General features: G+C 41.2%; 1 protein-coding gene across 1 annotated transcript in view; it reads right to left on the bottom strand.

Annotated features, from left to right (window-relative positions):
• The window catches only part of LOC144511892 (receptor-type tyrosine-protein phosphatase R-like), a 110,035-nt gene extending 87,265 nt beyond the window's left edge, over window positions 1-22,770 (bottom strand). The window contains exons 1-3 of the mRNA XM_078242323.1: window positions 22,582-22,770; window positions 22,258-22,353; window positions 9,941-10,182 (exon numbers count right to left, since the gene is read on the bottom strand). Coding sequence (XP_078098449.1) covers window positions 9,941-10,005 — 65 coding nt within the window. The 5' untranslated portion in view covers window positions 10,006-10,182; window positions 22,258-22,353; window positions 22,582-22,770. The remainder of the gene's footprint in view (window positions 1-9,940; window positions 10,183-22,257; window positions 22,354-22,581) is intronic.
• Window positions 22,771-23,014: the final 244 nt, after the last annotated feature.

Below are 23,014 nucleotides of genomic sequence, written 5' to 3'. Positions count from 1 at the left end.
CCCCATAGTGCAGAAGTTTTAAAAGAGTTTGGTGTCTGGATCAGAGGCCGGTGCACACACAATTTGGCACCGCCGGCGTCCGTGCTGCTCCCTCACCATGGTCCCATCTTGAAGCGATTTTGATAGAGGCCAGCTCAGTGACTGGCAAGCAACAGGTAGACAATTGCCATTACTGAAATGTCACCAAGGGTCCATTCCCATACCAATTGGAGATTCTGTTACGCAATGAGGGCAGAATTCCCCCCAGAATCAAGTGACAGTTACCTTGCCATATCCTTTGTGTGGCTCCAATTTAATCACTTCACTATTTGATATTGAAGAATCCTACACTAAGCTTTTGTCATTCTCACCCTCACAGCAATCCCTGTCTATAGGTTCCATTGTACTCTGCTGACTATATAAATACAACTGGTGTCACAATTGACTCTTCAGTTGCAAATTATTTTACAATTATTATTTTGGGCATCACTGGGTAATTTGCCAAATATTTTCAACATCTTTATTTGCTCCAGGTAAGTTTCTTCCCCAGTTCATCTCTATTCCTCCTGGAAAGATATGTAATGGCACTGTTGTGTCGAAAGGTAAGAAACAATAATAGTCTTTGCCCGTTGTACATAATGTGAAGCTAGATTAAGCTGTTGCTGGAATAGTTTATCCATGCCATATATAGCTTCTCAATATATTTTACTGAGAGAAAAGCCATTCTGAACTACTGAATTGTCAATAACAACAAAAGTCAACTACATTCTCATGGCAAGAAGTCTCACCACACCAGGTTAAAGTCCAAATGGTTTATTTGGAATCACGAGCTTTTGGAGTATTGCTCCTTCCTCAGGTGAGTGACTCTGTTGGACTTTAACCTGATATTGTGAGACTTCTTACTGTGCCCACCTCAGTCCAACGCCGGCATCTCCACATCATACAGTCTCATGGGGTTTTTTTTGTAAAGGTTTCAGATGCTTCCTATTTTAAGGTTACAATTTTGTTACATAAAAAATCATTTAACTTTTTCTTTTACCGTATCTATTTTTTTATCATGTTGAATCTGAGGTTTAACCATAAAATAATGGGACACGGCCTTTAGTTTATGGAGTCAGTTCCTTCCAACGTCCTATGTGCCATTTGAACTTCCATCAATCTCACTCATTCTCTGGAGATGAATCCTGACCAACACACCCAAAACAATAATCCCAGCTGCAAACAAGCTTCTCTGCATTCAGCCCTGACCAGTTCTATTGGTGCTGGTGACTTTTCCACAGCCCTAATAGACTAGTGTCTCAGGGGTTGCTGTTGATCAGTGCTGACAGAAAAATGCATAGACTAATAGAGTTCATGTTACATCCATCACATATTGGTAGTCTAAGTATACATTTCAAAAGACTATTTAATAATAGAAAATCTAACCATCCTTTTTAATTGAGCTGCACATCATGGTAATTTCCCTTGAGTGGTGATCTGACATCTTTTGACTGGTTAATAACCGTGTTTGATCAAATGCTGTATTATTATTTTATAGCTTTTGAAAACCCATACTTTTAAAATGAACACATCCTATCTGAAGTGCTTATTATATTATTTAGCTATGGTTTACCCAAAGGAGGCATAGATGTAGGTGCTGGAAAGAGGGAGGGTCATACCCCAGATGTTTGGATTGCATGGAAATTGTCCATGAAGCTTCAACTTTCATTGGTCAATTAATTACCCTGCGTCTGGAACCCACTGAAAGTTGGAGGGACGAATATTCCCCTCTTGTTTTCAGTGGGTGGGATCAGCGGCAGGTACAGAAAATCTTTTGTGAGTCCCAAAATACAGTTTACATGTATGGGACTTTCCGCTGATGTGAACCCGACAGGTCTCCCAGGGTGTGCACCTGGCAAGCAGAACCTACCAGAGGAGTTCAGGTGTATGCATTGGGCAGGGCAGAGAAGGTCAGGCTCGGGCACTGGTCCTGGCATTGCTTGGTCACTGCTCCTGGCATGGCCTCTTGGCACTGCCTGGGCATGGCCCCATGGCATGGTCCCCTGGCAATGTCCTCCGGGGCTGGCCCTGAAACTTCTTGGGCACTGCCCCTGGTAGTGACTCTTGGTACTACCCTGGCACTGCCCCTTGGTACTGACTGGACTTAACCTTCTGTTGGGCACTACCCCTGGCACTTCCTGGGCACTGCTCCCTTGGCAAGCCACCTGGTACTGACCCTTGGCATTGCCCAGAACAGCCCCAGGCAATGACTCTTGGCACCACCCCATCACTGTCCTTTGCCTTGGCACTGCACCCAGCACCTCCCAGCCACTGCTGGGGGTGTTCACTGGGGGAGGGGCATTGTGTGAATAGGTGTTCAGTGGGCGGGGGAGGGTGGAGGTGTTTTGTGGGGGTGTGGGGGAGGGTTCCATGAGGGTGTGCCGGGGAGTGGGGGGGGGGGGGGGGGGTGGCGGGGGTGAAGTGGTGATGCATTTTGGGGGGAGGGAGGCAGTGTTGTGCCATGCAGAGATGTTCCATTGGGTTGGGGGGGGGGGGGGGTGTTCTATGTGTTCACAGTTTTTTTTTGGGGGGTGGGTATGCCTGTTGAGGGAGGGAGGGGGAATGAGGGCATAGCATTCCATGTTTAAATTTTTGTATCTTTTAAAAGCGAAGTTCCTGCCAGGCCAGACAGTAGCATCCTGGTAAATCCAGCTTGGGGTCGAATGGCAACTCAACAACACAAGAAATCAGAGCAGGAGTCACCATATAGCCTGTTGCGTCTGCTATGCTATTCTGTTGTTCATGGGCTTCAACTGCCTACACTACATAGGCTGCAGCAGTTTTAAGAAGCCAGCTCAGTCCCATCTTCTCACGGACAATTAGAGAAGGGCAATAAATGCAGGCCTAGCCGGCGATATCCACATCCCATTAATGAATAAAAATAACATTCCACTTCCCTGCCCATTCCCGTATCCCTTGATTCTCTGAGAAAAAAAAACGCTGCTTTATTCAATGACGGGGCATTCACAACCCCCTGGGACAGAGAATTCCAAAGGTTCACAACCCTTTCAGTGAAGTAAGTTCCCCTCCTCTCAGTCCTAAATGATCAGTACCTTATCCTGAGGTTGTGCCCCCTGCAATTTGGATTTCCTGACCAGCGGAAACAATCTTTCAGAGTTGGCCCTTTCAAGCCCCTTCAGAATCTTGTACAATTCATTGAGATCGTTTCCCATTCTTCTTTATTCCTGTGCTCCAGTCCCTGTACAATGAAAGCAACCAAGCCATTTACCTTCCTAATTGCTTGCTGTATCTGTATAGTCAACTTTTAACATTCCTTGTACAAGTCTACCCAAGTCTCCTTGAACACCCATACTTAGAGACTTTTCATCTTTTAAAAGATATTCAGCTTTTCTATTCTTTCCACCAAAGTAAATATCTTAATATTTCCCCATATTATAACTCATCTGCTATCTTGCTGTCCATTCAGTTAACCTTCCTATATTTCTTTGCATCATCTCTGTGTCCGCCCCACAGTAAGAAGGTTAACAACACCAGGTTAAAGTCCAACAGGTTTATTTGGTAGCAAAAGCCACACAAGCTTTCGGAGCCCCAAGCCCCTTCTTCAGGTCCACAGCTCAGCTCACTTTGTATCATCAGCAAACTTAGCTACATTACTTTCTGGGCAGGATTTTCTGGCCATGTTTTCTGCCTCCCTACAAACGTACACCCGTCCCAGGTTTAGCACAGAAAACAAGGATGTTCACGTGATTTTGCAGCTCTGCAACACCTGCTGTGAATTAGTCCTTTGCATAAAGAATTGAAACTCTGGTTTCTCCATTCTAGAAATCCCAGCACCTTAAGGTGGAGGTAATGTCACTGCTGGCCTCTAGCTAGCAAACCACCAACACCAGAATTTCCACTTCAGAAAGTAAGAAAAACTGCAAATAACTAGCCAGAATTTCTAATACCAGGGAGAAACACAGAATACTGCATCAATCCTGAAGTCCAAACACCTTCTAACTAACCAGCAACCAAAACTGGAAGTAAAACCTCTTGTCACCTGACCTATCAATCATTCTTCCCCGAATAATTCAAAATGGTCATAAACTTGTAAAACTTAGGCCCAGATTAAAAATAAACCAAACCCAAGTTTAGTAGCAATAAAAGGACATCTAAGCAGACAGGTCAGCACCAATGAAAAAAAAATCAAAGCTGCTTACAAACTGCAGAGAACATGATTTTAAAAATACATTTCTTAAAGGCACAGTAGTGTCACAGTATTCATTGATTGCATGAGAATTGCAAAGATTCACAACCCTTTCAGTGAAAAAATATTTTCCTAATTTTAGTGATTGGCTCCTTACCATGAATGTGTGCCCCCTTGTTCTAGATTCCCCAGCCAGGAGAAATAACCTCTCAGTATCTACCTAGCAAGTATCTAACAAGACTTTTTTAATTCATGTACTCCAATCATTTTGCAATAAAGGTTAATATGTCATTTGTTTTCCTAATTGCTGGCTGTACCTATACACTAACTTTTGTGTTCCTTATGCAAGGGCATCCAAGTCTGAATACTTAGATGTTTCACTCCTTTTAAAATATATTCTACTTTTTTATACTTACAACAAAAGTGAGTAATCACACACTTCGACATTATACTCTAACTGCCACCTTGTTGCCCACTCACTTAATCTGTTTATATCTCTTTTTGACTTTTTGTGTTCTCCTCGCAGCTTGCATTCCCACCTAAATTTTATAAATAGCTGAAGCTCCAGCAGTGACCTTTGAGGCACTTCACGAGTCAAAGACTGCCAACTTGAAAATGCCTCATTTATTCCTACTCTCTTTTCCCTTCTGTAAAACCATGTTGACTTGTTCTAATCATTGTCGACTTGGGGTGGCATGATGCCACAATGGTTAGCACTGCTGCCTCACAGCACCAGGGACCCGGGTTCAATTCCCAGCTTGGATTACTATCTATGCAGAGTCTGCATGTTCTCCCTATGTCTGTTTGGGTTTCCTCCACGTGCTTCGTATTCCTCCCACAGTCCAGAAGATATGCAGGTTAGATGCATTGGCCGTGCTAAATTCCCCCTCAGTGTACCTGAACAGGCGCCAGAGTGTGGTGACTATGGGATTCTCACAGTAACTTCATTGCGGTGTTAATATAAGCGCACTTGTGACACTAATAAATAAACTTTAAACTTAAAGGCCAGAATTTTACTGCCTCACCCACCCCGGAATGGCGAGCAGAATGGAAATCTCCGTTGGTCTCGGGCAGGATTTTACATCTCGCCCGAGCGAGGTCGTAAAATCCCACCCAAAGTTTCTAAGTGCATTGTTAAGACTTCATTAATAATAGATTCCAGCACTTTCCCAATGACAGGTGTCAAGATAACTAGGCTGATTATCCCGGTTTTCTCCTGCCCTCCTTTCTTGAGCAGCAGTGTTACATTTGCTAACCTCTCATCTTCTGGGGCCATTCCAGAATTTAAGAAGTTTTGAAAAATCATGGCCATTGTATCCACTATCTCTGCAGCTATTTTTTTTTAGAACCTAGGATGTAGATCATCAGGTCTTGGGTTTGTTGAAATTTAGTCCCTTGAGTTTCTCCAGTACATTTTCTTTGATATTAATGACCTTAATTTCCTCATTCTTATTAGGCCCTTGGTTACCCTCTATTTCAGGCATGTAACTTGTGTCGCATACTGTGAAGACAATTGCAAAATATTTCTTCAATGACTCAGCCACTACCTCATTTCCCAACGGTAATTTCTCCTGCCCTGCTTCTATTGGACCAATATTTACTTTAGCTACTCTCTTCCTTTTTTATTTATTAATAAAAAACTCTTACAACTTGCTTTCATATTCCTGGCAGGTTTACCCTCATGTTGTATTTTTTCCCTTTTTATCAACATTATGGTGACCCTTTACTGGTTTCTAAAATATCCCCAATCCTCAAACTTACTAATACTATTCTTTGCAACATTTTAAGCCTCTTCCAATATTATCCCCTGGATGGATCTTCCTCGCTAAGTCTTTATTTTTCAATGGAATGTATTTTTGATCAACATTTTGAATTATTTCTTTGAATGTTTCCCACTGTTCAATTTGCTGCAATATATTTTAATCTATTTGTAGTTAACCTTAGCCGGCACTCCCCTCATAAAGTGCTGCTGTTTAAGTTTAAATTCTTCTTTATGATTTGAATATGTCATTCTCAAACATAATGCGGAATTAAAGGTTGCAGGAAGGGGCTTACAGGTGGTAGTCCATGTGGGGATAAATACATAGGAGAACACAGGGGGCTTGCCTTATACTTCCAACATAGAGGACGCACAGCAATGTTTTCTAGAATACTGGGTTTGGAAAAGGCAGGAGGGAGTTTAATAAATAAGCTGCGCATGGTAACAATTAGCTGACAACATGATTTGAAAGCCGCTGTCTCAGATACAGGAACATTTACAGATCTCCTTTGCAGGCCTCCTTTCATATGCTCTAGGTCCACCATTGTTCCTGCACCAGGATAGCCTATTGGAAACAGACGCCTCCCTTACCTATTTAAGCCTATGGAAAAATCACTGCCAGTTACAGTTTTGGAATGGAGGCGAGTTTACGACCTGGAATAGAACCCACTTCCCGTTCCCCATCTCGAAGGGGAAATCTCTAAATGTAGGCCATAGTTGAAGTAGTAGAAAGTGCAGTGGAAGGCAAACTGAAGTAAGTTAAGATGGAGTTTAAGGGATTTGAAAGTAAGGCCAAGGTTCTTAAAGTCAACTTGTTACAGAATGGGCAGAAAATGAACGGAAGCGATTGGAGAGTGGGACCTTAGGTGGATGAGAATAGGGGCTATAACATTCTGAGTGAGGGTGGAGACTGGCTAGAAGACTATTTGAGAATAAAACACCATGGATGTTGAAAATTTAAATACAGAAAATGCTGGAAATAGGCAGCAGGCCTGGCAGCACCACTAGAGAGTCAAATAGAGTTAACATTTCAGTTCAATAACCGATCATCAGAACTGGCCAGATCTACGAGCTGAAACATCAACTCTACTGCTTTATCCACAGGAGCTGCTGGACCTGCTGCACATTTCCGACGATTTGAGAATAACTTCTCTGGAATAAATTTGTGGATTCGATTCTGGCCTGGTGGTGGGCTGTGGAGATGGAAGCATTTGGCATGAGAAATATGGAAAACCTGTCTCAGTAACTGAACTGATGCGGGGGAAGAACATTTTGTAGGTCATCGAGTATTACATCAAAGTTCTACACCTCCTTATTTAGCCCGAGGCGGTGGCAATGAGGGAGATTGAAGAAGTTAAGACTGAGAGATTGCCAGTGCCAGCCATGTCAAAGAAAAGCTTTTAATTTTGATGCTTACAAGACATAGGAAAGTTTGACTCATTCACGCCTTAAATCGCAACCAGGAAATTGAAGTGTACAGAAACAGCCTTTGGGACCAATGTAGGAGGCTGACAGATGAAGTTGTGCATCATCATTCGATCTGCAGAAGCTGGCATCATACTTCTGGATGATATTGCTGAGCAGCAGCATGAAGAAGGAAGAGCCAAGGATTCAGTGTAAAGCCACTTTCTCACGAGCACTGTTTTAGTAATGCCTTTGACTTAACAGCATTCAATCATGTTGCCTTGTAATAGTGAGGTAATGCGACAAATAAAAGCACCAAAGATTTTCTGACTCTGGGCAACTTTGTAGCATGAGCACCTAATAGCGTTCAACTTAAAGACTAACATTTTTAAAATTCATTCATGAGCAGTGAGCGTCACAGGCTGGACCAGCATTTATTGCCCATCCCTGATGACACTTTAAGAGTCAACCACTTTGCTGTGGGTCTGGAGTCACACGTAGGCCAGACCAGGTAAGGACAGCCGATTTCCTCCCCTAATGTACATTCATAAACCAGATGGGTTTTTCCAACAATTGACAATGGTTTCATGGTCATCAGTAGACTTTTGTAATTCCAGATTTTTATTGAATTCAAATTTCATCATCTGCCGTGGCAGTATTCGAACCCAGGACCCCAGAACTTTACCCTGGGTTTCTGGATTACTAGTCCAATGACAATACCACTATGCCACTGCCTCCCCATTTCAATGAGGTATTTGAGGGGTCATTTTAATCAAACTTGTCTGGCAGGAAATCTCAAAGATAGGATCGGGCACCAGTTTCCCATCTCATGCGATGTTAATAAAGGGTAAAATTGTGATCCTGTTAGTTTCATGAGAAAGGGGATTAGGTTGAATATGCTGCTTTCATTTGATAAAAGAAGCAAAAATTTGTTGCTAAATGCAAAGGAAGATTCAAAAGTCATGAGTAAAGGCACATGAAATTTTCTTAACTGATGCAATAGCTGCACAGGCTTCATGGTCTTGATTTTCTTTTATTGCCACGTTTCTGCTGCAAGTGTTGCAAAAATCCTGGCCAATCGAAATTCCAGGCCTACATGCCACCCGTGATCCCCATCCCATTGCCCCCTTGTGACAAATTCATTATAAATGCAGGATGGGGGTCTCAATGCAAGGGAACTTATGTGTTGCTGCACCATCTTATTTGCCACAGCTTACCAATGAGGCAGGTCAACAACTGGGCATAAATAAAGTTTTCTCCAATGTTGAATAAAACTGGTTTGGTAAGGCAGGTGGTATGGAAAGAAGGTGGCTGGGTGACATCTTGCAGGAAGGTGCTCCCAATACATGCAGGGCAGCTGCCTGATTGAGGTGCCCACCACTTTCTTTCTTGCCTTTTGTCTTGTAGCGCTTCGAAAAATGGCCTGCCTCTGTTACCAGCCTGCCCACTCCAGTCATATTGTGGTGTGGACAGTGTATTATTCAGGTCAATAGGTTAGTGAACAAGCCCAATTGCCCTTTCATTATTCATTTAAACATGGTAGGCAGCCCCTTTCAGCGCCTGCCAACTAGCATATTATTTGGGTTAGCTAAGTGTGGGCATGACCATCTCCCCTCCCCCCAGAAAATACACCCAGTGACGGCATGGAAAATCCAGCCCATTGTGTTGGTCATCAATTTTTTTTTTATGGAACCTTCTACAATTAGCAACAAACTTCCAAGTTTCCCTGGCCTCCATTTTGGAAAGAAAGTGAGAACCATTAACAGCTTTTTAGTCATTGCAGCAAACAATTTTGTTACTTTGCAATAGCTGTAAGTTGCTAGTAAGTTAACAAGTGATGCACCTCCTCGGGTCATCTCAGTTCTAAGTTCTGGGAACAACGTGGCTCATTTTGTTTTATTTACCACACTATCCCTCAACTCCGAGAGATGCAGAAGATATCAACCTAACTGCAGAGCAGAGGGGAAAAGGTCAGCAGCATGAGAATCAGCAGGTTATGTTGCTATGGAGGGGATCACAGACAAGATGGATCCTTCCATGCCTGGTTTGATATTATCACATATATGCTTCCAACTGCAATTAGCAGCAGGAGCCTGGTTAACCTTTCTCTATTGAAGCCAACTTGCAGGGGGCGAAATTCATTTCAGCATCTTTACTCAGACTTATCTCAATTCCCTGGAGGTGGACAGTGCCATGGGCAGCTACCTGGGTCGACCGCATGGCATTCTTAATGATATTTAGAAATGGTATTACTCCCCCATCATATCTTTGTGGGTGACATTATGCAAATGAGCCTAGAGTAGGGATCTAATGTGGTTTTCCTATTCACTGGGAAAAATCATGGTGCCTTCAGAGGATCAACAGAATTAATATTGAGCCCATGGTGTATGATTTGGAGATTTACATGATAGCAGGTGTTATTAAGAAATTATTGCCACAAAAGACCATGATCAGTAGATCATAGATATACAAAGGTTCTGCTAAATTATTCCGTACAGACATTTCCTCTGCTCTCATGTTAAAAAAACCCAACTATTTTAAATCTATGATTTTGACTGAAATTGTTCTCTGCAGAAGTGATTCTTTCAGCTGTTGAATCATTCTCCTCTTACCGTTCCTGAAGGCGGCTTTGTTTTACTGATTTGAATGATGTGGCGAACGTTGTTGAAGGATCCATGCTCTCTTTTGCAGGTTGACCTCACAGTATGTACCGGAATAGAAGCTAGCCCAGATTGTACCATGCTGTGCGTTGAATATACCTCAGAACAAGGCAGGCCTGGGCTGAGACTACCTGCAGGCTCCACAATATCCAGGCTGGTTCGGATGTGAAGGCACCCCTTAAATGGCAACTTGACTGTAAATGATCAGAAAATTTAAAAGAATTGTTGCGGTGAGAAACACAAAATTCAAACTTCAGCCTGAAGATTATTGAATTTTATTTCAAACTTTGACAATATCCATATATGTGTAATTCTAATACTTTAAAACATAAACCTCATAATGGAAATAACGACACATGAGGCAACAAAAAATCTTGCACGGTAATCACTAAATATAGAAATCGAAACAAACAGCATTAAAGTTCATATAACCCTGACATGTTTAAGGTCATTTATGGATCAGAATAATACCTGAAATTTCTACTAAACAAAATCTATGCTGAAAATCAATGAGTTTTGTATATGGTTCTATTACCTCCTGATTTAACTAAAGCCCAGAGGGAAAAAAGAACCTCTCAGGCAATTCAGGATTTCAGCATTTTATTGACCCAGTACATGTTGGTCAAAGACTAAGTTGCTGATGTTATTTGTTAAGTTAAACCAAGCTTTTCATGGTCGGATTTATATTGACTCAGTTTTATAGAATATTCTTTTGATCTTCATAATCATTTCATGTTGGATTTGATTAGTAATTGTATTAGTGCAGATAATTAAATATTAAAACTATTCCAGAGCATAATACAGCCCACTGCGGCTTTTACTGTTGATCCAGGAGTTAGCATAGCTGCATCATCTGAAAAGAATTGAGTTAATTGAAGCTATTTATTCATTTTTCTCTGAGGTGGACAAAGGTGGAGAACAAAGCTACTGTTTATTTTGTGATATAGTTGAAAGCAGCACAATTTCCATATCCTTTCTATTTCCTGGTTATGAATGACTTTGTAGTGCACGAAATATAGTTTGTGCTTGATTCATATTGAATGGGCATTGCATTAAAATGAGAAGAATGAAACCTTTTATTTCTACAGTTGTGCCTTTATCTTTTCTTTTGCAAATTGATGACTTATTTCAAGATCAAAAATGTCAGCAGTCAAGATGGTTAAGCGTTCATTTCTGAAATCTACTGGGCAAAAATAATTGATGCTGTGACAAACAGTTACTTTTAGTTCAAGCTGAGGAATTTGTTATTCCAGCCACTCCCTGGAGTTGTCTCCACCTGCCTTGTCCCCTCCTCACCGTATTTGCTCCTTGCTATAGTACAGTTCCACAGACACCAGTTGTTATTTGATGCTTCAGCCTAGTGTCGGACTTTCATAGTTAATATTGCCAGGCTACTTGAAAGCTGGAGGAGGGGTGGGGAATCACAATCCCTCAACACACACCAATTCTAGTCGGGTTTCTGTAGCAATCAGGAACTCTGGTCAGTTTTCTCTATACATTGTCTTAAGATATGTACATTAGTGTGTGCGTATGAAGGTTTTCTACATAGTAGTATGACACAGATTAGTGTGCGGGTGATGGAAGTTTTGACATATGTTGCAGTATGATACATAAATTGAAGTGTGTGTAATTTTTTTTTGTGTATCTTGTAGTCCGACACATATACTAGTAAGTGGAAAATGGGCTTTTCTGCATTGTGGTATGATGTACAGACTAGTGTGGAGATAATGGGTCTTTCTAAATATATTGTAGTATAATGCGCAGATCAGTGCGTGGGCGTATCTGACCATGAAACAAATACTTTTCATTAGTTTTCACTGGAGAAGAGGATACTGCCAATGTAGCAGTTCCTGAGGAGATAGTAGCAATAGTGGATAGCATTAGAAATAGATAAAGAGGAGATGCTTCAAAGATTGGTCGTACTCAAAGAAGGAAAGTTGTATCCGAGGTTATTGAGGGAAGCAAATGTGGAAATTGAAAAATCTTTGATCACATTATTCCAGTCTTCCATAGATTATGCGGTAGAGGATTGGATGATAAACCCAACATTACAGGCCAGGCAGACTGACGTGATGGTGGGTGGTGAAGTAATGGAAAGTGTTTGTGAGTGGTTGACACTGCAAATTGGGACTTCCAGAAAGCATTTCACAAACTACTATGCAGTAGAATGATTAGCAAGATGAAGGTCCACTAACATTGGCATGTATAACAATGAGGAAACTAGAACAGACTTCAGGAGGACACAGCCAGACTTGTGGAATGGGTAGATATATGGCAGGTGAAATTTGATGCAGAGAAGCGCAAAATGATTAATTTTGAGGAGGAAGAAGGAAGAGAGGCAACAGAAATTGAATGGTACAATTTTAAAGTGGGGAAGGGTGATGCAGGAACTGAGAAACCTAGGGGTGTATGTTCACAAATACTTGATGGTGACAAAACAAGTTGAGCAGGTTGTTAAAAAAGCACATCTTTATTAAATTGAGACTGGGACCCGGATTTTTTATCCATGGGTCGGGTTCACAGAGTTGGGAGCTTTTCCTGTTTGGCGAACCTGACGAAGAGGGCAGTCAATTTTCCTCGAGTATGTCACATTGGAGCATCATCCACAACACTATATTCTGCACCCTCTCCTTTCCTGCTCCCCTATGTGCTGTATGAATGGTATGTTTTGTCTGTATAGTGCACAAGAAACAATACGTTTCACTGTATCCCAATACATGTGACAAAAATAAATCAAACAAAATACATGGCAGCAAGTTAAGTGCAGAGCCCTTCTCCCAAACATACCATTAAGAGTATTCATAGATAAAAAAGATGTACATGTGTATGAAAGCATAAGAAATTGAATTATAGCAATATATTTTGAGTTGCTTATGACCCTCTTGACTTACATTTTCATTAATTAACTTATTAATTGAACTAGCAAGTGGGGGAAAGGGAGGGGTAAAACCATGGGAAGTATAATAGTTAATAGGAAGCAAAGCAGCAGGTTAGCATGTGGGGAGGACATTTCAACTATATGGAGGGGCACTTCATAGAAGTATGCTGGACTGGAGGGTGCTATCTCACCTAGAGTTCAATGGGTTCGCCATAGTTACTGTATTCACATTGCATATAGCATATTTGAACATTTGTCTAATAAATTTATTTTCACCTCTGCATGCTCTGTATAATATGTATAATAGAGAGCTCAAAAGGAAAGATAAAAATGTAAGGCCCCTTCTTACGGGTAATATTGAAGGCAGCATGCTAAGTTGCATCGTGATATGGCTTCATCTAGAGCAATGATGTGGCCTGATTGGGGAGTTGCATGAGAGTTTCTCTGTTTCTCTGTTGTATCACATAAGAGTCCAGAGGTCAAAGGCTCTGCCATTTAACAGCTCCTTGTATATCCTACACTTTCCATTTATAAGTGACATTAAAGGAGGTAATGATCCAACTCCATGACCAAATGCTGGGTGCGAGACATTAATCCACATTACAGTATTGTACTTTGTCATTGGCGTAGGCCGTTCAGCTCAGTAGGTCATGTATCACCCAGTTAACACAAGTTGTCCACTGTCACCAATACAGTGACTGTATTGTCATTTCCAATGTCACAGGATGTGGTTTGAACAGTTTGCAAGGGTAGATTTAAGGCAGAGCTGATGCATGTGAGTCCCAGGTCTTAACCTAAAACATTTGTTGGAATGCACATAGCACCAAGTTCTAGTCACAGTGCAGTTCTCTAATCATGTGCAAGATGTCATATTTGCATGATTGATGCATCATACACTTATGTCAAAGTGTATGGGGCTTAACGCCTTCATTCCTGCCATTATCTGCATTGCAGTCATGGTTTGACAATGGTACGTATGGCGGCATGGGTGCTTCATTCACAGTTAATGGCCTTCATGTGAGGGGGCCAGGATGAAAGAGATTCATTTCCATATCTATTTGGAAATACTGATGACCATGTTTATAATGGAAAGAATAGTTGTAGTTTGAATGCAATAGAATCTAACCCATTTGCTCCCTTGTGAGGGATAGGCAACCCCTCGAGAGCCTCGGACATCAATGTACAAGGATTTTCCTGTGACGGTTTGTCACCACCATTGTCTGCTGCCATTAGTAATTTTGGAGAAGGTTACTAAAATCTGTTCTGGGCAAGGACCCCTCTGACAAGGACACCCTCTTGCATGGTATCAGCCCTGGATACATGCCCTTGCCTCCCTTCTGCTCTGCCATTCATGGGCTCAGCATCCTCCTCTCTATCGGAATAGCCCGAAGGCACTTGGGCTTCTTTTTAAAAAAATTCATTTACAGGACATGGGCAACATTGGCTTGGCCAGCATTTATTATCCATCCTTAATTGCCCATGAGAAGGTAGTGGTGACATGCTTGAACCGTTGCAGTCCCCGAGGTCCTCCTGCACTTCCTCCTTTTCTTCCTCATCAGTGGTTGAAGCTTTCCCCTTCACACTGTGCAATGTTGTGCAGCATGCAGCCCACAAAAACTAATCTTGAAACCTTTGTTGCGATATGTTGCAGAGGTTGATCTGAGCAACTGGGGTATTAAAACCTTATTTTTAAAATGCCAATGGCCTGCTCGATGGTGCTCCCGGTTACAACACAGCTGCCAATTGTAGTTTGCTCTGCCTCCAACTGTGGGTGCCTCTAGGGGGTCATTGGCCATGTCCTTGTCCCCTTGGAGCCAACCTTAGATCTGCGCAGATGGATGTTCTGTGTGCAGTTTATAAGAAGGGATTGTATGGTTCTATGAAATAGATTGGGGAATTGTAGATTCCTTAGTACGAAGGAGTAGTGGCAGCTATCTCGGGAATCTGTGTACACTTGAAGATGTGGAGATGCCGGCGTTGAACTGGGGTAAACACAGTAAGAAGTTTAACAACACCAGGTTAAAGTCCAACAGGTTTATTTGGTAGCAAAAGCCACACAAGCTTGTGTGGCTTTTGCTACCAAATAAACCTGTTGGACTTTAACCTGGTGTTGTTAAACTTCTTACTACACTTGAAGAAGCACCTTATTGTGGTCACAAATCACTGACACATTGATGGGGTTTACAAAGGCATCCATGTGCTTGAGTTGGGGCTTTGGCTATGACATGAATGCAGTCAATTATGTCCTGCCCCTGAGGGAAGCCTGCAATTTGGACAAAGGTTGTGGCTCTCTGAGCCTGAGACTTGAGAACCATGGTGAAACTAAGATACTCCCTCACATGAGCAAATGGGACATTAGTGACTTCCTTAATGCATCTGTGTTCTACTGGTTGGGATATACCAGCCAGGTCTCCTGCTGAGGCCTGGAAAGAACTTGAGGCATAGATTACCTTTGCAGCCACTGGCAGGACATGAATTGTGGATCAGGTTGCTGCTGCACCATGTGACAAATATCTGTCACAACATTGGGACTCAGCTTGAGTCTTCTCTGGCACTGGTTTTCTGTCATGTTGAGTAGGATGTCCTCATTCTGTACACCTACTCCACAGGATAGAACCTCATTGTTCTCCATCTCCTCCCCTTCCTTCCTGTTGCTTGTGCCACTGTCTCTTCTTCATGACCTTTGGGTCCTCCATCTGAGCTCTAAGATGGAGGACCCATGTTGACTGGCCTCTATTGCCTTTATGTGAGAGGGTGCTATGCCCATTCTTTATGCTTCCTCAGCTGCATTTCCAAAGCACAATTTCTTTTCCTCTTGCATCTGGGCGGAAGGCTCAGTTGGGGCAATGAAAAATTGCAGCAGCCCCACCATCCCACTCTCTTGGGTCACAAAAGGACAGTGTGAGTTAAGGTCCTGGCATTTCTGGGGCACTAAATTAAAACTTTAATATAACTTCACAGGGTGATCTCACATTTCCGAGGAGAACGCTGGTTCTCCAAAGGAAATGCACAGAAAGCAAGTCTTCTCTGATCTGGTCTGCTCTGTACACAATGCTGGAGGGCTGCAAGAATCCAAAGTGGGGCATAGCTGGTGAGTTAAATGGCCCTGTGCATGTGTGAACACCGGCCCAACGCCAGTCTCGCCCCTTGTGAAGATAGGAAATGCTGGGTTTGGAGGGGCGGGACTTTTAATTTTGTCCATTTCTGGGATTTTTTGCCACTTTGAGGATAAGACCATAAGACACAGGAGCAGAATTAGGCCATTCGGCCCATTGGGTCTGCTCCTCCATTCGATCATGGCTGATGTGTTTCTCAACCCCATTCTCCCACCTTTTCCCGATAACCTTTGATCCCCTTACCAATCAAGAACCAATCTATCTTTGTCTTAAATATACTCAATGACCTGGCCTCCTTCTGTGGCAATGAGTTCCACAGATTCACCACCCTCTGGCTGAAGAAATTCCCCCTCATCTCAATTCTAAAAGGTCATCCCCTTATTCTGAGGCTGTGCCCGCAGATCTTAGTCTAAAAAAAAGTTTTAAAAGTTTATTAGTGTGATGCGCTATCAATAAGGCGAAAGACTACCGATATGCCAATATAAGTGTAGGCTTTTATTCACAACAGAATCAGGAGCAGATCCCAACAATTAACCGACCTGGACTGAACAAGGGGGAGGAGACAGCCACCTTTATACTAGGTGCTGAGGGGAGGAACCAAACTGGAAGGGGATGTGTCCAGGTATGACAAACACACACAACGGTGGTCCATATAGGACAAAGGCACAACTGAGGTCCACCACATAGTGTCACAAGTAGGCTTACGTTAACACTGCAATGAAGTTACTGTGAAAATCCCCTAGTCACCACACTCCGGCGCTTGTTCGAGTACACTGAGGGAGAATTTAGCATGGCCAATGAACCTAACCAGTACGTCTTTCGGACTGTAGGAGAAAACTGGAACACCCAGAGGAAACCCACATGGACACAGGGAGAACGTGCAGACTCCGTATAGACTGTGACCCAAGCTAAGAATCAAACCCAGGTCCCTGGCGCTGTGAGGCAGCAGTGCTAACCACTATGCCACTTCTCCTACTAATTGAAACATCTTCTCTACATCCACTCTATCCAGAACTTTCAGTATTCTGTAAGTTTCAATGAGATCCCCCCCCCACCCTTATCCTTCTAAATTCCATGCAGTAGTCTCCATTGTGGTGAAAATCCAAAGGGCAAGAGCAAGGACATTCTGCTAAACCTTTATAAAACACTGCTTTAGCTTCACCTGGTATATTATGACTAATTGTGGGCAGCACAATTGAAGAAGGATGTCCATGCTCTATAAAACAGTTACTGAAACGTTATCCAAAATGAGGGACTTCAACTACATGGCGAAAATGGGGATGTTCTCATAAAGGTTAAAAGAAAATTTGATGGATGTGTTCACGATCATGAACAGGAAAATTCAATGATAATCAAAGGAAGTTGATAGGTGATTGGCCAATGAACAAATGCAATGTGAGGAAACATTTATTAATGCAGTGAGTTGTTGTGATCTGGAATATATCGTCTGAGGTGGTGATGGAAGAAAATTTTAACGGTGGCTTTCATCAGGGAATTTGGTAAGTAATTGAAAGATAAATATTCAGGACTATGGAGAAAGATAACGATGTGAGAGTATCTGGTTAAGTGTACCACAGAGAGGTCACAGGCATGATAGGCCAAATTACCTCCTCCTGTGCCATATCATTCTATTAATCTTTGGTTACAGGTAGCTTTAATAATTTTATATCATGATATGTAGATCATCTTGCACACAAAGTTAAGTAAATTGGTTTAGTGAAAAAAGGTTGTAACATCACTATGAGACAGGATTTGTACTTTAATAGGCATCCCGCAGGTAAATATTTTAAGGTTATATTGCAGTTTAGGAATGTTGATGTGAGTGAGAAAAAATATTGTGTGTAAAATTGCTTATATGTTCGCGTGTCTATATATATACTAGATGTCACCATGCAATAAAGATTCGCATTGAACTGTATATTTTTCAAGTTGGATATTACTTGTTAAGTAAAGAATATTTGGTAGTACAGAATTTGCATATTGTTGAGAAAAAATTGTCAAAACTTTTCATCTTGCACTCATTAGGAGGTTCTCAAAAATGCCAATGTTAAGGGAAGCAACAACTGTATTCTGTATGAGAAGAGAGTGTCAATTGGTTGGCAAGTGGACTCTGACTGGGAGAGGTGTTGCCATGGGAATGCACCAGTTAATGGTGACTGACAGTTAACTGTTAAGCATTGCTTAGAATTTAAACCAGGCAGCTTGAATCTGATTGGTCAAGGCAATGACCTGAGGAATGAACCAGTGAATGTCTATCTTTTATTTTACTTAGCTGAAACAGGCGCAATGTGTGTACATGTTCTTCCTGTCTGCAAATAATTGGTCCTTGCATACTAATATGTAGTTTCCATTATTAATATGAGTAGCTTCCAACTCACTGCATAAAGAAGTGTTCTCTTACATTACCTCTGATTCATTTATCAATCACATATTTATGTCCTCTGATTATCAACTGTGCCATGTTGCGAGCCCAAATTACAACCTTAAATTGGTTGTCAGCATAATTTTTAGCACACTAAGGATTTTATGCAAATGTTGTCCAATTGCGGAATCACATCTAATGTTGGATATTGTGGTTGAGCACAGACTGGTTGGGGACAGTCTGTACCTTGACCATTACAAACAGCAGCAAGGACATGCTGTTTGGTACTATTTGCCAGCATTTGGAATGTACAGCCTACATACCTGGCATCACACTGACACTGAAATAGCTAGCTTCATTGTTGCTCTGAGATATCTTGCCTTTTCAGGGTAATCTGAGGTTGACTGGGTGCTTTTCAGGGCCAAAATTGACGGTCTTGGGGCCGTTCATAAATTTGCATGATATACAGCACAAAATAATCTAATGAGGGATCAAGGTAGTCATTATCCCTAAAAATATTGGTAATGCAGCCTATTTCAGCATCAAGTCTGCATCATAAGCAAATAGTTTTTGGCCCTATTTATGACGTTGCTGCTAAGGCCAACCTTATAGCGTGTGGAACTGTTTGAGCATGGACTGGTTGGGGACAGTATGTACCTTGCCCATTGCGAACAGCAGCAGGGACATGCTGTTTGATACCTTCTGCCAGTATTTGGGATGTACGGCCTACATACCTGACATTGCACTGGCACTGAATTTCATTTACTACATTACTCAATTGTGAGAGGTAGAATGTCTTTTTGACTTGACTGGAGGATCCTATTAGTAGCAAACACCACTTGCATTGCAAGTGCATAGTAGCAGTGTGAAACAGCTAACTTCACCGTTCCTCTGAGATATCTTGCCTTTTCAGCATAATCTGAGATGGACTGGGTGCTTTCCAGGGCCAAAATCGACGGTCTTGGGTCTGTTCATAAATTTGCATGATATACAGCACAAAATGATCTAATCAGGGATCAAGTAGTCATTATTCCTTAGGATATCGGCGATGCAGCCTATTTCAGCATCAACTTTGCATTGTAAGCAAATGGTTTTGGTCCTATTTATGGCGTTGCTGCTAAGGCCAACCTTATAGTGTGTGGAACTGCAAGAATCCCAATGTCTGTGTTGACTGCTGAAGATAGGCTTATGGTATACAGCTCCCTGGCAGCTTGCTCAACTAGTATGTCAGTTAACTGTCAGTCACCATTAACTGGTGCATTTTACATGGCAAGCTCTACCAATCAGAATCCACTTGTCAACAAATCAGCACTTTCTTCTCGTACTGCTTTCCTGATGTTGATATTCTTGCAACTGTTCTGGTGAGTGCAAGATGAAAAGCTTCAACGAAATGTCTTTTTTCAGCAATAGGCAATGAAATAATAGTTTATTAAGGCATCTATTATAAAGAATTATATCAATATAACAGCTACCGTCTTACAGGTAATAAGATGTTCCTTCAAATTGCAGGACTTTAAACTATATTCAGTTTCTGGTATCTTTATGTAATTTAGGCACATTGAAGATAATAATGGATGCAAAAGATTTCTTCATCTAATAGAGATAGTGAATAAAACCATTGCACAGGACTTTGTGAAAAATGTGATTGACAGTTATGCTAGGTGTATAATGGGCAACTGATCCACTGTTGCCTGTCTCACAGCTTTGTCAAAGTTGAACATTCCACCCAATACCATTTAGAAGCTGTCACTGCTGTGTACATCACATGTAAGATTCAAGTCATATACTGGGATCACTTTAAAAGGCACATGACTGCCATATTTCTGCAACAAATAGACTCTGATTCCTTCATTAACCTCCCTTTGCACTACTTACAAATAAGAAAATAACAACAAAAGTCAAGGACACAGTGGCACAGTCGTTAGCACTGCTGCCTCACAGCACCAGGGACCCAGATTCGATTCTCAGCTTGGGTCACTGTCTGTTTGGAGTTTCTCCCCGTGTCTGCGTGAGTTTTCTCCGGTGCTCTGGTTTCCTCCCACAGTGCAAAGATGTGCGGGTTAGGTGGATTGGTCATGATAAATTGTCCCTTAGTGTCAGAGGGACCAGCTAGGGTAAATGCACAAAGTTATGGGGATAGGGCTTGGGTGGGATTGTGGTCGATGCAGACTCAATAGGCTGAATGGCCTGCTTCTGTAGGGATTCTAAGATTCTATGTCATCAAAATTCAACTTTCCGACAGCTCCAAATCTCCTATTATTGCAGTCAGTTACATCTTGAGTCTCTCTTATTATGTTTGAGTTCATTAATATGACAGATTATTCTAAATTCTAGTCACCTTCCTTCCTTTTGCATTTGCTTTAAAGTTATATCAATTTATTGAATTGATGCATGCTGTTCCACCTACCTGGCTGAATTTGAGGTAACTTATAGTAATATCTATGCCGCTTAATATTTTATACGTGTGAGTGATGTTCCCCTAAATGTCCAATCTATACTGTAAAGCACAGTTTCTCAAACATTTTCTCATAGATTATCCCAATTTACACTTAGGTGCGATCTGGTTGCTCTTTCCTGAGTGTGATACAGAGTATGGTAATGAATAGCTGACATTTATCAAAGAATGAGAAGTGCAAGCCAAATTTCTTCAGTTAACAGGAACACACAACTGAAAGAATTTAATCTCAAATGGGTAATATAATGAAAGTAAAAAGATTTTGGATTTAACATGTCTGATTTCTCCAGTGGAATATTCCGTTAAAAGGTGTTGACCGTACTAGAAATAAACATGTGTTTGCAAGATTAAAATTCATCAGGATAATTGGAAAGGATGTTTGGAAGCCTCTCTGTGCCAGACCTTCTCCTGTGGGATGGATCCTGGTAACCATACACTTATCAATGGTATGTTCTAATTCTCATGTGCTTCTCGCAACTTTTTGTGTATGCATGCTAGTGTTGTGTATAAGCAAGAAGCACAACACAAAGGAAAAACTGACATCCAAGTGCATCAATTCCTCATTAGCAACAAGTTTGTTCAAATTTCACTTTGACATTGTATAGTCCTCAGTTTTACAGCCTCATAAACTGGGAGCTAACTCATTGTGAAAGTAATTGGCATATTGTCGGAAAATCATACCTTAATAATGGATACATTGCCCATAATGGTCAATAATTTAATAGAAATTACTTATACTTAAGCTTTCCATTTCTTTATAATAATAATAGATTCAATTTAACTTTTGATAAATGTAACTTTAAATACAATTTTTAAAGTTTTTATCCAACTTGAGCCTCAAATATTTCAGATGCGAATGCAATCATAATCAAAAGGTGCATTGCAAAATATTATCTTCTGAGATAATCTGCTGTTAAATTGCACCAGAAGTGAAAACAGAAAGAACAACCCATAACTGATCCATGTGGCACTCCTTCGTGTTCTATGTTTGGAATAAAGACCACAGAAATGCTTCAACTATTTTCAGAACTAATTCTATCAGCAAAAGAATTCAATGACAATACAATGGATCTATTTTTCTCAATAGGCACATATTTTAATGAACTGTACTATTAAACTCATTCTTAAATACAGTTTCATTCATTTTTTATCTGAACTACTTATGAATCTGAGGACTACCATTTCAGTACACTACACTTTGTTTAAGTGATATCAGAGTTTAAAAATCTGGACAAACATTTCTTTCATGATACTCTGCAAAATACAATGCAATATTGTATCTGTTTCTCAAATTTGTGTTAGATTAATCTTATTTTACCTTGTTAAAATACACACAATGTATTTACCCATTTTTTCTGTCACAGGTACAAAGCAGAACGAAGGAACAGGTATGAAACTGGTATATATGCCACATCATTTTAATCACAGAGCAAGAAAAAAAATCTCAAAGTAACTTACCAACAACAGGAATACATTTAAAATGTATGGAGGACAATGTTACATCACCATGGCAGTAGCTGACTGTTGCTCAGACTGTGTCCATGAAGTTTGTTTCTAAAAGTGCAGAGAACACAGAGCACATTAAGTGGAAAAAGGGCAGGAACAAACATGTATCACAGTTTCATAATTCCATCGACATACTGCAATGCTGACAGGAGCAGCCAAATTGGACTTTGAAAACCAGTTCAACCGCACAACTTCTCAAGTTTAAACCCATTCAAGGCACAGCCAAATTTTCTGACCCCTTGTGCTTTCTGTTTGCCTTTCCGCTTCTTTACTCACCGAAAAGTAAAAGCTAAAACGATCAACAGAAGATTGGTGTTTCTTTTCTTTCTCTTTCTCTCACTCTCTGTGGTAATCCCTGCCTATAATGTACACTGCTGCATTTCCCCGAATGCTCAGGAAACTGCTTATCAGCAGAGAGGTTCTTCTCACTGTTCATTGCTGCTTCCTCCCACACCACCTACACACGGGCCTACGCACTTTCATCATCCTACTCCACTTGCAAGCTGAAGAGGTGAAACAAAAGGTCGCATTAAATGTACATGACAAAAAAAAATGGAAAATTGGTGACACAGCCTAATAAGTCTATTTTAGGACATTTTGAATGCCCATGTAAACCAGTTGCCAGATAAATTAGCTTTACAGATTTATTAGTAGAGTTACTTACACACACACACACTATATACTCCAAAGCCTCAGGTCATTTAATTCT

This window comes from Mustelus asterias, chromosome 25 (assembly GCF_964213995.1).
Source record: "Mustelus asterias chromosome 25, sMusAst1.hap1.1, whole genome shotgun sequence".
In the NCBI taxonomy this organism is placed as follows: domain Eukaryota; kingdom Metazoa; phylum Chordata; class Chondrichthyes; order Carcharhiniformes; family Triakidae; genus Mustelus; species Mustelus asterias.
Note: the sequence above shows the minus strand (reverse complement) of the source record. Positions and strands in the feature narration are given on the sequence as shown.